The sequence below is a fragment of the Dama dama genome, chromosome X (assembly GCF_033118175.1).
Source record: "Dama dama isolate Ldn47 chromosome X, ASM3311817v1, whole genome shotgun sequence".
NCBI lineage: Eukaryota > Metazoa > Chordata > Mammalia > Artiodactyla > Cervidae > Dama > Dama dama.
The window spans coordinates 60,242,071-60,257,974 of record NC_083714.1 but is presented as its reverse complement, the minus strand read 5'-3'; the positions used below and the strand labels follow the sequence as shown (position 1 = coordinate 60,257,974).

The window sequence follows — 15,904 nt, the reverse complement described above, 5'->3', positions numbered from 1 at the left end:
CCTATTAGCCAGTTCCTAGAGCGTGTTCTGGATATTCCACCTGAACAGAGACTGTATTTTGGTCTTGTGCTGTGATAACACCTTACCCTTGCCATGAGTTGGAAGCAATTAAAAACATCAGTGTTGGCTGTTGAGTAAGACAAGCAGTCTTTTCAAGGCAGCTGCCTTAGATGAGGCTATTGCCCTGTTTTCCAGGGACAGGGAGGTTGCTTTCCAATAGTAAGGGTTAGGGGGCTACTTTTGCCAGACTGAGTGTACAGGGGATGATAGGGATTCAAGATTTTTGCACTCATTACCATTCCAGGTCTCAGAGGTCTACTCTTTCCTCATTAGGATACATATATTGATATAGAGATCTAAGTGTTATGTGGAAAATTCTGAAAGAGATGGGAACACCAGACCACCTGACCTGCCTCTTGAGAAATCTGTATGCAGGTCAAGAAGCAACAGTTAGAACTGGACATGGAACAACAGACTGGCTCCAAATCGGGAAAGGAGTACGTCAAGGCTGTATATTGTCACCCAGCTTATATAACTTATATGCAGAGTACATCATGAGAAACGATGGGCTGGAGGAAGCACAAGCTGGAATCAAGATTGCTGGGAGAAATATCAATAACCTCAGACATGCAGATGTCACCACCCTTATGGCAGAAAGTGAAGAAGAACTAAAGAGCCTCTTGATGAAAGTGAAAGAGAGTGACAAAGTTGGTTTAAAACTCAACATTCAGAAAACTAAGATCATGGTATCTGGCCCCATCATTTCATGGCAAATAGATGGGGAAACAGCGGAAACAGTGGCTGACTTTATTTTTGGGGGCTCCAAAATCACTGCAGGTGGTGACTGCAGCCATGAAATTAAAAGGTGCTTGCTCCTTGGAAGCAAAGTTATGACCAACCTAGACAGCATATTAAAAAGCATTACTTTGCCAATAAAGGTCTGTCTGGTCAAGGCTATGGTTTTTCCAGTAGTCATGTATGGATGTGAGTTGGACTATAAAGAAAGCTGAGCGCCAAAGAATTGATGCTTTTGAACTGTGGTGTTGGAGAAGACTCTTGAGAGTCCCTTGGACTGCAAGGAGATCCAACCAGTCCATCCTAAAGGAGATCAGTCCTGAGTGTTCATTGGAAGGACTGATGTTGACGATGAAACTCCAATACTTTGGCCACCTGATGCGAAGAGCTGACTCATTTGAAAAGACCATGATGCTAGGAAAAATTGAAGGCAGAAGAAGGGGACGACAGAGGATGAGATGGTTGGATGGCATCACCTAATCAATGGACATGAGTTTGGGTAAACTCTGGGAGTTGGTGATGGACAGGGAGGCTTGGTGTGCTGCAGCCCATGGGGTCGCAAAGAGTCAGAAACGACTGAGCAACTGAACTAAAGTGAAGTGTTATGAATGCAATTTCCATGCAGGTCTGCAACCTTGCAATTAGAATCAGGGTCTGCTGTTCAGCATTCTGTTTTATGACTGGCGATGAGGGTCTTCTTAATCCAATGCATTAGGGTGAATGACAGGCTGTATATTCCCATTAGACACACAAACCTAGATTACAGATCCAGTTTAGGGCACTCTTAGAGCCTGCCCTAAAAACCACTTGAGGCTGAAATGGATTTCTGAATTCATGCTGAGTTGGAAGCCAAACTCATCTATTTCTACATCCCAAATGCCAACTCACTCAAAAGTGAAAGTGAAAGTCGCTCAGTCGTGTCTGACTCTTCGTGACCCCAGGGTCTATACAGTCCATGAAATTTTCCAGTGCAGAATACTGGAGTGGGTAGCCTTTAAGAGGAAAATAAATGTACATTTGAGGCACATCTCCCTTATTTCAATGTATGCCACAATATGAAAAACATCCTAGGTGCAATTTAGGTGCCCTTCCTTTACCCCAAATTAGACACCCAGGAACTCACAAATATAGGGAATCCTGGGGCTCTGTTTTTCAAATACAGACAGTCTATGACGTTAAGAAATATTTCCCACTATTATGATGAAGTGTATCGCTATTATGATGAAGAAGTCATCTAAGATGACTAAAGTCATCTGGTTCACTTTAAATCTGGCATCATAAATCTTCAGAGCAGAGCTTTAAACCACACATCACTTTTTTTCTTGACTCACAATCGTATGACTAATTGAATGAATAAATGAACTAGGTAGTAAAGAAAATATGAGAACCAAGGATATAGAGTTAGCTCCACTGAGAAAATAGAAGGTGGATACTGTAGGGCTTCCCTGGTGGCTCATAGGTTAAAGCGTCTGCCTGCAATGCGGGAGACCTGGGTTCGATCCCTGGGTTGGGAAGATCCCCTGGAGAAGGAAATGGCAACCCACTCCAGTATTCTTGCCTGGAGAATCCCATGGACGGAGGAGCCTGGTGGGCTATAGTCCACGGGGTCACAAAGAGTCGGACACAACTGAGCGACTTCACTCAATCACTCACTCAATATATTATACTCAAAGGAACACAATATTATAGAGTAAACACAATGTGTTTTCCCAGGGTATAAGGCCCACATATACTGTGGTGTTGGTCTGTTGTCAAATGATCTTCAGGATCATGAGGAAAGTATGTGGATTGGTTCAGGTTGTACGGCCGAGGAGTCTTGGTCATTGTCAGGCAGGAAACAGGGTCTAGAGAACGTTCTGTGGAATCTGAAGCTGATATACTTTTGAAGGTTTTCTTTTAAAATAACACAAAATCTATCACAACAGTGAGTATTTATTTAGAATGATAAGATAATGTATAACAAGCATTACAATTATGACAACTGCAATAAGCAAAAATTCCAAACAAATCATGTATGTATGTGTGTGTGTGTGTGTGTGTGTGTGTGTGTGTGTATGCAGAAACACCACTTATGTAGCTGCACAATCTAAAGTATGGTGAAGTGAACATCCAAGGTGAAAGGTATAATAGTTTTATTGAAAAGCAAAACATCAAATTTCTGCAATTTTTACATAAACACAAGGCCAACTGAACACATAACAAAACCCCAGGAATGACATTTGTCTCACTTTGAAAAATGCAGACAGGTTCACATTAAGCCTTTAGGATTTAGTTTTACATCAAGTTTTTAAAATAAAATAGCTCTCAATATTTATTCTCACTAAAAGTCTTGTTTCAAGTTAGAATAAACAGTTTGTTGACTTCAGACTTTAACTTTCAATAGTGTATTTGTAAATATGTTGGGATAATTGTCATATTTGTCCAAACAGAGACTTTTTCTGTGACCCATTTCCAAATTCACAGATTCTGGTCCATCTATTCTTTTTAGTAATGTGGAATGATTTACCAGCTGGAATTTATATTATTGAAAGCAACTGGAACTACTGTACAAATAAGCCAGATGATAAAAAATGCTTGATTTGAAGCAAGCAACTCTGTATTTGCAGATACAAGATTCAGAACAAAGTGCTTGCATTTTCTACCAATATTTATATCAACTAGGTGGGCTCTTAAGCAGTCAGTCTGGACTCATACATCTAGAGTAGCCAGACCATGAATACAATGATTCTAGCTGCCTTCTATAAGTGGGCAGAAGGCTATATTAAGATATAGTCAATGTTAGTTATGAAGGCAGCAGAAAGCCTGTCTGTTTTAAGAAACTGTTCTGGCTATTGAACAATAGACACTCCCACACATGGAATTTCATGGAACTGTAGAATGAATAATCCTGTTCAAGGCTGCCAAAATTATTTTCTGCATGCTGAGATGTTATTCACACACACATTGACTGCATGCAGATAATCCATTTACTCTATTTTTGAAGTCCAGATTGTTTTCTTGCAAAAGCAATTGTGTTCAGTTGTAATATATAGCAAAGCATCTCTATCTTTGGTTCTGTATCTCAGAGATATTTTTCCAAAAATAAATAAGCATGGCAGGAAAAATAATTCAGCTATCTTAAGAGAAAGTCTAATATTTTATAAAAATTAAGCAAAAATATATAATTGAAGCTTTTTTTCTAATTATCTTGCTTAATATGTCATACCAGTGCAACTTTAATATTAAAACAATTGTGCACACTATATTTAACTATACAGCATAGACACAAAAATGTCAAAAAAACAAAATAGTACTTTCCTTTATTAATCATATTGGAATTATGCTTTCTAAAAATGCACAGGAAAGTAGAACTGCTGAAATATGTAAATAATTTGGTGTTGAAGAAGTGAAAGAAAAGGAAATGAAGATGCAGCAACAGGTCATAGATCCTAGATATTGCAAAAAGAAGTGAACATATCACCCAAAGTCTCCCATTTCTGGAAAAAAAACGTTAAAATCATTCAGAGATTTTTCTTTTAAACTAGAATCTATGGCAGCTCCCTATCACTGGACCCTCAGAAGATTTAATGATCTTCCTTTGTTAACGGTTTCCGCCTCTTTTCAAACAAGATTTTTGAATCAAATAATTCTCTTTCCCTGTATCCTAGAGATGGCCCCTTCAGATACTTTGCTTCTGCTGCCTTGTAATCTAATCCATCAACAGCAGAAATTGAACAGATGATTGCTTCTGGCAGAAGAACTTCCAGGATAAATTTAATTTTATCATCTCTTATCCGAGTCAGCATTTTTTCATCTATTTGTTTGTAGACTTCTTGTAAATATTTCACCACCTCATCCAACTGATCTTCATCTTCAAAGTATGTTTCAATACAGGGTGTGAATCTATTTGCATTCAAGAATGATTTTAGCCACCTGGACCCCTTTGTGCCATTTAAAATGGCTAAGAGATGGCTCTCTGTTCCCTTTGCATTCACGATGAAGTCCACTAGGTTCTTGTTGGCTCGGTCCCGAGCAGACTTCATTCGGTCTGGAAGAATTTTCTGGAAGGACATTTTCTTGGTCTGGGAAGTCACAGACATTGATCCTCCAGTATTTTCATTTTGCAGCTTTGGAAATAAATTCCTGAAGGTATCCTGTTTGATTATTTTCCTAACTGGATAACTAATGTCAGCAGCGTAATACTCAAAAAATGAGCCTGCAAAAGAACCACAACCTAATCTAACTCTGTAGTCACAAATAAGTGAGATGCACCAGTCAATACTTTCACTGTATTCCTCCCTGGCTTTCTCCACTAGTGCCTGCTTCTCTTTACAGTCAAATTTCTTTAATCTTCTAAAAGGCACTCTGACGCCTCTCTTTTCAGGATTCATATTTGCCTCAACAAAAATCACACTTGCTTTTCTCTCTTTTCGCCTGATGCTTTTTATCACTGACGGCCAAAATGGATATTTTTGATACTTAAACCAGACAATCATCCCTGTTTCAAATGAACGTTGCTCATAATGAAAAAGGAAACGTGGAAGTTCTTCATCTTCTTCATCATCATCTAATATGGATGCAGCAATCGAACTTACACGTGCTGACTTGTCAGAAGCTTGAAATTCTTCCTCAAATTCCTCAAAATCCAGTCTCTGAAGATTTCTTTCATTACTCCCGAGGAGTGAATAATCCCCGGAATGGCTAGAGGCACTAAATGAAATCTGATGTTCCCATGAAGAAGGCTGAGGGAACGCCTCAGCATCCGTCTCTGATTCCACAGTAGGTTGATTCTGGCTGGTAACTGAACATGGATCAGACGGACCCTCTCCAGGATCTTCAATATTCTCTGAGAAGGCAGAGCATTCAGAGGATGCGGCCAGGGCCTCTGGGTAGATGTCTTCTGGCTCCTCTTTTAAAGCTTTGGGCACAATGAAGCCATCTGATGGTAAAGTTGGACTGAATTTTTCCTCTTTAACATATACATCTTCCTCTTTAATTGTGGAAAGTAAAGGCAAAATTGAGAGCTCAATCTTTTTCTTGCTCTCTTTTTCATCCTCATCTTCTGAAAGTGAAGGGAAAGTCTGGCACCAGCTGAGGTTTTGTGATGATTTTGTTTCCATTTCATTTGGAATACTAGCAATCATTGCATGCACCTGTGATTTATCATCATACAGAGAGTCATCACTCTCTGATGATACTAACAGGGTTGTTGAATTTTCATTTTCCTCCAGACACTTTGGTAAGTCTCCTTCTCCTTCGTGCTTCCGATACTTTTTACGAGGGGGTGAATCAGATGGCTTTTGTGGTATGTTTTGAGACAGTATAGTGGTCTCTTCGTCATCTGAACTGCTTGCTTGAATCAAATTTGTTCTCTCATTCAGAATATCCAGTGCCATTTTTAATGACCTGGCATAGGCTGTTTCCTCTCCAGGTGGGTCACTGACCTCTGACTGTGCGGCTAGTGAGGAGGCAATAGCTTCAACTTGAGATTTAGTTAGGATCTTTGTTTCTGTGCTTTCCATTTGAATTTTTTCATCCAGTGAGAGTATTTGAACTTCCAGGGAAAATACCTTTTTTCTCTTACTATTTGATGAAGCCTCAGATCTGGACAAAACTTTTGCTGGCCACAACTGGTCTTGCCAATTGCATAAGACATACTCAGCATCCATTATGACTTAGATTTATGTGCCAAGAGGTTAATATCAGAGACTTATGTGTCTGGCTATTCTTGTCACTGTGAAGGAAGTCCCTACCACAAACAATACTTTGACCAATGCCCCTTTTAAGACTACAAAGAGTTACAAAGTGTTTATAGCTTGTGTGGCCTGTTCTCCTCCAGCTGAACTTCCCAAGGATGCTTGAACACGTTGTTTGAATCGACAATATGGAAGATACTGAAATAGCAAAAAGGAAAAGAAGAGTATCAGCGAATAAAATTATTTTGCCAAAGTAGGTGAGCAATTGCAAATAGAGAAGAGACAGACGAAAGGACAATGCTCAGTGGGGCATCAGATGGAGAAGGAAAATGCAGAATAATATAAGGTGGAGGATAAGAACTGGAAAAGTGTTTTTATAACATCTCAAATAACTTACTTTCATTATTGCACATGATTATTAAAGTGTGACTCTTTGTGCATGATGACAGAAGTGGTGTGTCAGGAACTCTATGTATTAGACATTTTGGGACTGGTGCCCCTAATATTATACCTAGAGAAGCAGGACTCTGAACTTGGTGTGCATCAAACTCATCTGGAGAATTCTTAAAACTAGATTTCTAGGCCTTATCCTGAGAATTGTATTCAGATGCTCTGGATAGGATCCAAAGTTCTGTACTTCTAATAAGTTATCAAGTGATGCTGACGCTACTTGTCTAAGAACTCTTTGGAAGCACTGTTCTAGCTAAACACACAGCTTTATAATTTTTAAGCTGTAAATGTTTCCCTATCTACTGAAAGCAGGCAGACAAACATAATAAGGTCTGTATCTCTTGAACCTAGACCACGACACAATGACCTTGTTAATAGCATGAGCTTAGAAGGCAGAGATTCAGAATGGCTGCCAGGTTCACATATTGGATGGGGTAATTATCAAGGATTTTTTGAGAGTCAGGTGGCTGGCTAGGACTTCAGGTAGAAATCTGATTAGTCTCCAGCATGAATTCTTCATAGCAGTTTGACACATGAGATTCCTCCCCCAAAGTAGAAGTTATTACTTTTAATTACAAAACATTATGGCTACAGAACAGGGAGCAAAATGAATTACACCTTAAATTCTCAACCTAACATGATTTTAACATAAAATGTAGTTTTTATAATTGCTAAAGCTTTAGAGAAAGAAGCAAAATAAATTATACCCTGAGTTCCCAACATGTTTTTAATGTGAAGTATTTTGCAAAATGAAAAGAGCCTTACCCAAAGTCACATGGATCAGGAAGGGTCTGGCTCTGTGATCTGGTTGTCTTGATTCTTACTGCAAAAAGAGACAGGCTGTCTAAAAGGAGACAGGGAATTAAACTAAGTGGCCAAGGCATAAAGAAACTTTTCTACCAAAACTTTAGTACACATGTCATTCGGAAACACAGGAATGAAATGAAATCTTATCTATGATGTAGATGTTTATTGTCCTCCTTGTTTATATTATTTTAACTTCTATCTGAGTGATACAGTTATGATATCTGGTTCATGTTTAAATCATATTTCTCAGGAAAACTGTGAGGCAAAGACAAGAAAGGGAAGTAACAATTGCCTTGTGTCTACTGTGCCCTTCCCTGATGGCTCAGAGAATAAAGAATCTGCCTGCAATGGTGACACGGGACACAAGGATTCGATCCCAGGGGAAAATACCCTGGAGAAGGAAATGGCAACCCATTCTACTAGTCTTTCCTGAAAAATCCTATGGACAGAGGAACATGGTCGCAAAGACTCAGACATGACTGAGCGACTAAACACATACACACTACTATGAACAAGACTACAGGTTTTGTTTGAATCATCAAATCAACCACTATGAGAATTTTTCCTCTTTTACACATATAATTTTTTCAACAGAATTTTATTCACACTCTACATGCTGTCTCACAGTTCACTCACAAAATAGGTTTCATTGCTTTATTGTCCACTTCATAAAAATGGTTGCCTGGAGAAAATTTAGGAAATTTGGCCACCGCCATCTTGTGACCAGAAGCAGAACTGCAGATTTTGCAAGCGCTATATGCAGAGCTTCAGTTGCTCAGATTTTTCTCATGAGAGAAGGATCGGAACTACATTTAGCCAGCCAGGAGCCTTTCCAGACTTATAGAACTTTCTAAGTTCAAGGGGTTTGCTGTGTAGGATAAGAGGATCATAATGTCTTCAACTATAATGTTTCTGGTTATAAAATATGCTGCTGCTGCTGCTGCTAAGTCGCTTCAGTCGTGTCCGACTCTGTGCGACCCCATAGACGGCAGCCCACCAAGGCTCCCCCGTCCCTGGGATTCTCCAGGCAAGAACACTGGAGTGGGTTGCCATTTCCTTCTCCAATGCATGAAAGTGAAAAGTGAAAATGAAGTCGCTCAGTCGTGTCCGACTCTTCTCGACCCCATGGACTGCAGCCTACTAGGCTCCTACGTCCATGGGATTTTCCAGGCAAGAGTACTGGAGTGGGGTGCCATTACCTTCTCCGTATAAAACATGCATAAGCTTATTAAAAATCGAAAAGATGCAAAAAGATGTAGGTAAAACTAAGTACAAGCCTCTATATAAATAGTCTGAATATTTTCAATTTTCCAGACTTTTTTACATTTATAGATAAATGCATATCATTTCAAAACAACATCAGATCTCAATAAGAGCAGTCTGAACATTATTCTACCTAAGTGTTTTTCACATGATTTATTAATTACTTTAAATGAGTTTTTTCTCACATTTGTAACATTTTATCTCAGTATTTTTCCTGATGATGTAAACAAGTAAATGAGTAAGAATATATTAATACTCTAAAATTAGGCAGCAGTAAAGCTAGTCCTGTCTCTCCAACTACACAAATAAACAGTCATGTTAATAGTATGGCAGGTATGTTTTCCCAGAATTGGCTACATGAATTATATAGTAGTATATTATATGTTCTGTTAACACACATATTTAATTTTGTGAGATAATGTGACAATTGTATGCTACAATTTACTTTTTTCACTTTATTTCTCAGACATTTCAAATCTGTACATGTAGAGATTTACATTTTTATTTTCCAGACACATAGTATTCCACTGTACAGATGCACCATACCCTATAATATTTCTAAAAACTGCTAATAGAAATAAACCAAACCCTCTGTCTCACTCTTAAAAAACTTTAAAGATACAGAAAATGGTTATTGCTGACCACAGTTATACCTGTGATCTGAAAGAATGAGTTGCAAAGAAGATACAGACAGGGCTGTAGCCAACACAGCAACTAGGCTTGATTAGGTCCAGGAAAATTTCCACTATTGGCAAAAGATGGGGGGGTTGCATATCTGCATGTCTGTATGTGTCTATGAATGCTTACGTGTTTGGAGCAAACTGGATATGCTGTCAGCTTCATTTTTCTTTCATGATTATAAAAGTAATCATGGGCAGATGCTGATATTGGCTAAGAATTAATATTAAAATAGTAACTTGACTATCCAGAACTGCCAAATAACATGGGAACTTATTTTCTCCTGGATTTTTTAAATTATGCAGATACACATGCATATATATGTATAAGTGTCTTCACTCAAATACATACTTGTTCCCCTTTCCATGCTCATGTACAGGTGACACACACATAGTCTATGTGCCAATCAAATTAGAGAAGTATTTCCCCTCATGCTGCCATACATTTTTATCCATTATTTTCTGTGTAAATTAATAAATGCTTAAACATTCAAACAGTAACAGAATGTCTAGCAATATAAACATGGAATGCCAAGTCAATAAATTAGCATGAATGCCCATGCTGCACTGCAGTCTTAATATAGAGGCTGTAATCTGATCACTCCTTCTTCCACTTGTAGACTTTTAAAGGATTGGGAGATACACAAATTCCAAAGGATTAATTCTTTCAAAATGCCAACAATTATCTCAAACCCACACACCTTTCCCACCACTTTAAGACCACTGTTCCTGTTTCTCTCATCTTCATCCTAGGGTCCTGAGAAATCCCTATAAAATAACTAGATTTAAGACAGCCATTACCTTGAAGCTTCTTGTCAGCTGCAGCTCAGTGAAATGCTGCTCCTCCCCCAAGACTGGCCAGGCACAGCTCACTCCGAAGCTTCTCAGAGAACGCTGTGCCCCCTCCCTGTGATGAAGACAGACGGTCCTTCTCTGAATTAGGGGAGGGAGAATTGCCAGATTAAATTGCTGAAGTATAAAAGGGTAGAAATGTTCCTTTTTAAATAACTTGAAAGTGAATTAGCAACAAGTGTCTGTTAATTTCCCTTAGGGTGGCAATTTCTTGAAAAAAAAAGGTTGTAAATCACTTTACTTTTAAAAAAAAAAAGTCTGATTTAAACTATTTCACCATTTTTTTTTCCTTGCCTTCTCTGCATCTTACCTTGGTAGATAAATTTAAAACCCAGCTGGTCATGCTCCATTAAAATAGTTCACTAAGGATGTTGATTGGGATCGCACTAAAACTGTACACTGTTTTAGGGAACATGACTTATAATCTTTAAATCTGTTTTCAGGACATGGTATGTCTCTCCTTTTATTGAGTTCTTTTCTTAAATGCTTCAGAAATTTCCAGATATATCTTCAAGGAACATGGATATTTCTGACCAGAGGCTGGAAATCACTGGTTTGCAGGCAAATGCCCATTTCATATACCCTCATCAATAACTGGCAAATCCTCCTTCTTATATTTTATTAGTAATTTTCACTCACACAAATCAATGTGGGGAAAATTAATTTTTAAAAATGTACATGTATTTGTTTTTCTGTATGTCTGAAACATATCTTGCACACTTTGTTCATTAAAATTCTCCTGTGTTAGATTAAAATTCAGCTGATTTAACTTAGAAAGCTAATTTAAAGTATTGCTAGGGATAATTTTAGAAGTGAAAATATTTGGGAATGAAGTGTTTTATTTGACCTCTGTATTATCTAATACATATTTATAAATTTATTGTTATATATTTTATTTTATATAAAATTTATATAAACTAAATAAACACATATATGTAATCTTTTATTACAGTAGAAAAGGTAAACTAACACATTGGCCAAAGAGAATGACTACATGCTCCTGATTAATTTAGAACCCAATTAAACATCTAGAAATACACATACTTAACAAATGTCTGACAGCATTCAATGTGTAAGCCACTTTCAAATCCAGAATGTGAGATGTAAAGGGACACAAGATATGATGGGTTGTGAAGATCTCAGTTCTAGGGTTCTCCCAAACTGGATGATGTTAGGTATCCCTCTGACAAAGCATCCAAGGCCTTAGTTTTCTGTGGTTGGTGAGTATCCACAGTAAGTTCTACTTTATTCATTTTTTACAGAGGTCTAGCAAACACTTTTATTAGTCTTGACTAGGTATCTATGGAAACAACTCTATATTAGCACTCAAAATACATAATCATTTTTTGTTGTTAAGTGTACAATATTAAGTGGTTCACGGGCTTCTCTGGTGGCTCAGCTGGTAAAGAATCGGCCTGCAATGTGGAAGACATGGGTTCAGTCCCTGGGTTGGGAAGATCCCCTGTAGAAGGGAAAGGCTACCCACTCCAGTATTCTGGCCTGGAGAATTCCATGGACTGTATAGTCCACGGGGTCTCAAAGAGTTGGACATGACCGAGCAACTTTCACACATAGTGGCTCACAATTTTAAAGATTATATTCCATCTACAATTATTATAAAATACTGGCTATATTCCTTTTGTTGTACAATAGTCCTTGTAGCTTATTTTATACATAGTAGTTTATGCCTCATAATCCCCTACTCCTATATTGTCCCTTCCCACTTCTCTATTTCCACTAGTAATGATTAATTTGTTCTCTGTATCTTGTGAGTCTGCTTCATTTTTGTTATATTTACTAGTTTGTGGTATTTTTTAGATTCTGCATGTAAGTGATATCATGCAGTATTTGTCTTTCATTTAGCATAATACCGTCCAAGTCCATCCATGTTACTGCAAATGGGAAAATTTTACTCTTTTTTATGGCTGAGTGGTATTTCATTGTATATATACCACATCTTCTTTATCCATTTATCTGTTATGTACAGTTAGGTTGCACTCATATCTTGGCAATAGTAAATAATGCTGCTGCTACAAACATTGAAGTGAATGTATCTTTTCAAATTAGTGGTTTTGTTTTGGTTTTTGGATATATACACAGGAGTGGAACTGCTGGGTCATATGGTACTTCTATTTTTAGTTATTTTGAGAAACTGCCATACTGTTTTCCACAGCGACTGCACCAGTTTACATTCCCACCAACAGTATATAAGGGTTTTCTTTTCTCCACATCCTCACCAAAATTTGTTGTGTTCTTCTTTGATAATAGCGATTCTGATAGGTGTGAGGCGGTATCTCATTGTGATAATTTGGGGGATGCAGTGTTTTATTTGGCCTCTGTATTATATAATATGTAATGTATATAAATATATATATTTATATATAAATTTTATTTTATATACTTTATTTGATATATAAATGTTTGTATGTAAAACCACCTCTATGTAAGCATTAATATTAGAAAATATATAATAATGAGGAGGATAATCCCCAGGCTAGTATTTTATTGACGGCTCTAATAATTACACTATGTAATCTTTTGTACTATAAACCACCCCTAAATCTCAGAGGCTCAGCCCCAAAAGAGTTTCTAATGCTGATGTCAAAGTTCAACGGAGGTCATCAAGTGGCCAGAGAGGGAGAGGAGTCTCCGTTCTAAGCAGTCATTAAAAGACTCAAACTTCCTCCATTCTATGACTCTACCATCTTCTTTGGCCTTGAAGTCCTCCATAGTCTTTGCACCTGACTAACGAGGATCACAAAAGATTCAGACATGACTTAAGTGACTAAACAACAACTACAAAGGATCTTATGAAGATGGTCATTGGAGAATCCCAGGAGGGGTTTCAGAGGCCAGGACTGGCAAATGTCACTATTGGTCACAGTCAACTAGATAAAACTGTTAAACAGGCTGGGGAAAGTAGTCTCCTTATGACCCAGGAGGAAAATGAAACACAATTTGGTGAACACGTAGCATTCTCTCTGCCAAAGGAAGTTTTCCCTTTCCATCTTTTATGGACTTTTGTTGTTTGTTTAATGTTTTTTTTTTTTTCTTTTCTTTTTCGGCTGTGTATCATATCTATAAAGACCAGGGCAGACATTTCTATTTGCCCACCCTACATTCACTTTGTGTGTTCTTCGTCATTAACAGAACTCCAGTTGCATTCAATGTGGCAGTGTAAACTCTTAAAATATTTTTTTCCCACAATCCTCCAAATAAGCCCTGGCCACAAGATGGAATTTCTTGCCAAATAATGTAAACAGAAATAGTTGTAAAGATTCTAGAGAGGGTACCTCCAAAGAGGAAAACTGTCTTCTTGGGCTTTTTCTTTTTTCCTCCCTTTCCCTCCTTCTCTTACTCCCCCTTAGAATTTGACCACAACAGGATTCAGACAGCCATTCTGGACCAAGAAGTGATTTAGAAAAAGGGTGCAACTCATTAGGGATGAAAGATCCTGAACCCCTGAATAATGGATCCACACCATTCCAATCACTTTAACCCAGTGGAACAATAAGCTTCTATCTTACCTAGGTCACTGTGTTTTCTAGTCTCTCTAGTAATAGGAAAAAAAAGTTGATCTTATATATGATTACCAACAAAAATAATATTATTATTATAGAATCAATCTTTTCAAAGCTTTCAAATTATTATTACATAATTTAAAGAGGATTATCAGGTTAGTATAAATATGAATTTATTTAAATGAAGAGATATATTCAATTATATATTTTACAAGTAATATTTCTCATTCCATCTTCTCATGTCACATGTTTTAGAAAAGTCAAGTGCACACAAAATATGGTCATTACATTAAAATTAAACTTTTCTGTGTTTATTTTGTCTATTTTCTATACTGCATGCTTAGTCACTAAGTCATGTCTGACTCTTGGCAACCCTATGGACTGTATCCCACCAGGCTCCTCTGTCCATGGAATTTTCCAGGCAAGAATCCTATACTGGGTTGCCATATCTTCTCCAGTGGATCTTTTTAACCCAGAGATCGAACTCACATTTCCTGTGTCACCTGCAATGGCAGGGGCAGATTCTTTACCACTGAGAGACTTGGGTTAAATCAGAAAATACTACAACACCTCACCATTTTCCAAACAAAATACAAAGGAAAAGGTTAATTCCTTGGACAATATTTTTTATTTCATTGTTCTATAGAAGGAGTGGGAGAAGAAGGATAACCAATAATAATTAATGCTAATACTACTACTACTACTATTAATGAAGATATAGAATAATTACAGATGTAATAATATCTTAACATCTACAGAGTTTTCCATGTGCCAGGAAACATATTATTTTACTTAATTATTAGATGGCTATTTCAGGTAGGAGAGTCCCATGCCCGAGTCATTCTGCATAACAAGAGTAGTAATATTACTAATGATAATGACAAAGAATGACAGAAACCAAAAGTGTTTTCTTACCATGTGCCAGGCACTCTGCCAAGTGCTCTGTTTACAACATCTCCCTCTATTCTCACAAAATCTTGTTAGATGGGCATGCTGAGTATTACCACCTTATAGATGAGGCATTAGAGAGGTTAATTAACTTTACAAGGATACCTAGAGACTATTGGGCACATGGGATTTGAATCCAGGTACTCTTGACTCTCAGAGTCCATGCTTTTAATCATTAAAACACACTGAACCTACCTCATCCACATGAAAAATGCTCTATAAATGTGGACTGGATGAATGGTGAATTAATTAGTGAATTTGAAATAGCTACGTCCTAGAAATCATGGAAACTTAAAAGAGAATCCTGTATCTAATTTAACATAAATTAGTCTTTTATAACATAATTGTAAGAATGAGTGACATCCTATCACTTTTGCCAAATTCTACTGATTGGAAGCAAGTCATAGGTGCTGGCCATACTTAAAGGGAAGGAATTATATAAGGGGGTGGGTCCTTAGGGTGTGCCCACCACAATACTGTATGATTCCACTCATGTGACATTTTCAGAAAGCGGAAAATACAGTGACATGATCAGTGGCTGTCAGGGATTACAGGTTGATGGAGGGTATGACTACACATGGTTGGCACAGAAAGTTGTCAGGGTGATAGAATCTTCCACATCCTGGCTGTGACAGTGAGTTTATGAATTTACACATGTGTAAAATCCAAAGAAGTGTATACAAAAAATCATGTATTGTGTACGATGCTTTAAGTATGATTTTGATGTATATAATAAAAAATAAAAATTTAAATGGAAAAATTTAATAATTACTGTATAAAAATCAACTATTTATAAAAATGCTTTAGAAGTATGTTTCTTCCTGAAGCATATTTAATAACAAAACAAAAATAACACCCATACACATATTATTAGAAAGCATCAGTTCCATTTTGACTTAAGATACAATAAGCCATA

General features: G+C 37.3%; 1 protein-coding gene across 2 annotated transcripts in view; it reads right to left on the bottom strand.

Annotated features, from left to right (window-relative positions):
- Nucleotides 1–2,912: 2,912 nt before the first annotated feature.
- PWWP3B (PWWP domain containing 3B) overlaps nt 2,913–15,904 on the bottom strand; it is a 30,834-nt gene continuing 17,842 nt past the window's right edge. For both annotated transcript variants that reach the window (XM_061136407.1, XM_061136408.1), the window contains 3 exons: nt 10,469–10,600; nt 7,686–7,764; nt 2,913–6,668 (listed from right to left, as the gene is read on the bottom strand). In XM_061136407.1, the coding sequence (XP_060992390.1) occupies nt 4,359–6,443 (2,085 nt within the window). In that variant the 5' untranslated portion in view covers nt 6,444–6,668; nt 7,686–7,764; nt 10,469–10,600 and the 3' untranslated portion in view covers nt 2,913–4,358. The remainder of the gene's footprint in view (nt 6,669–7,685; nt 7,765–10,468; nt 10,601–15,904) is intronic.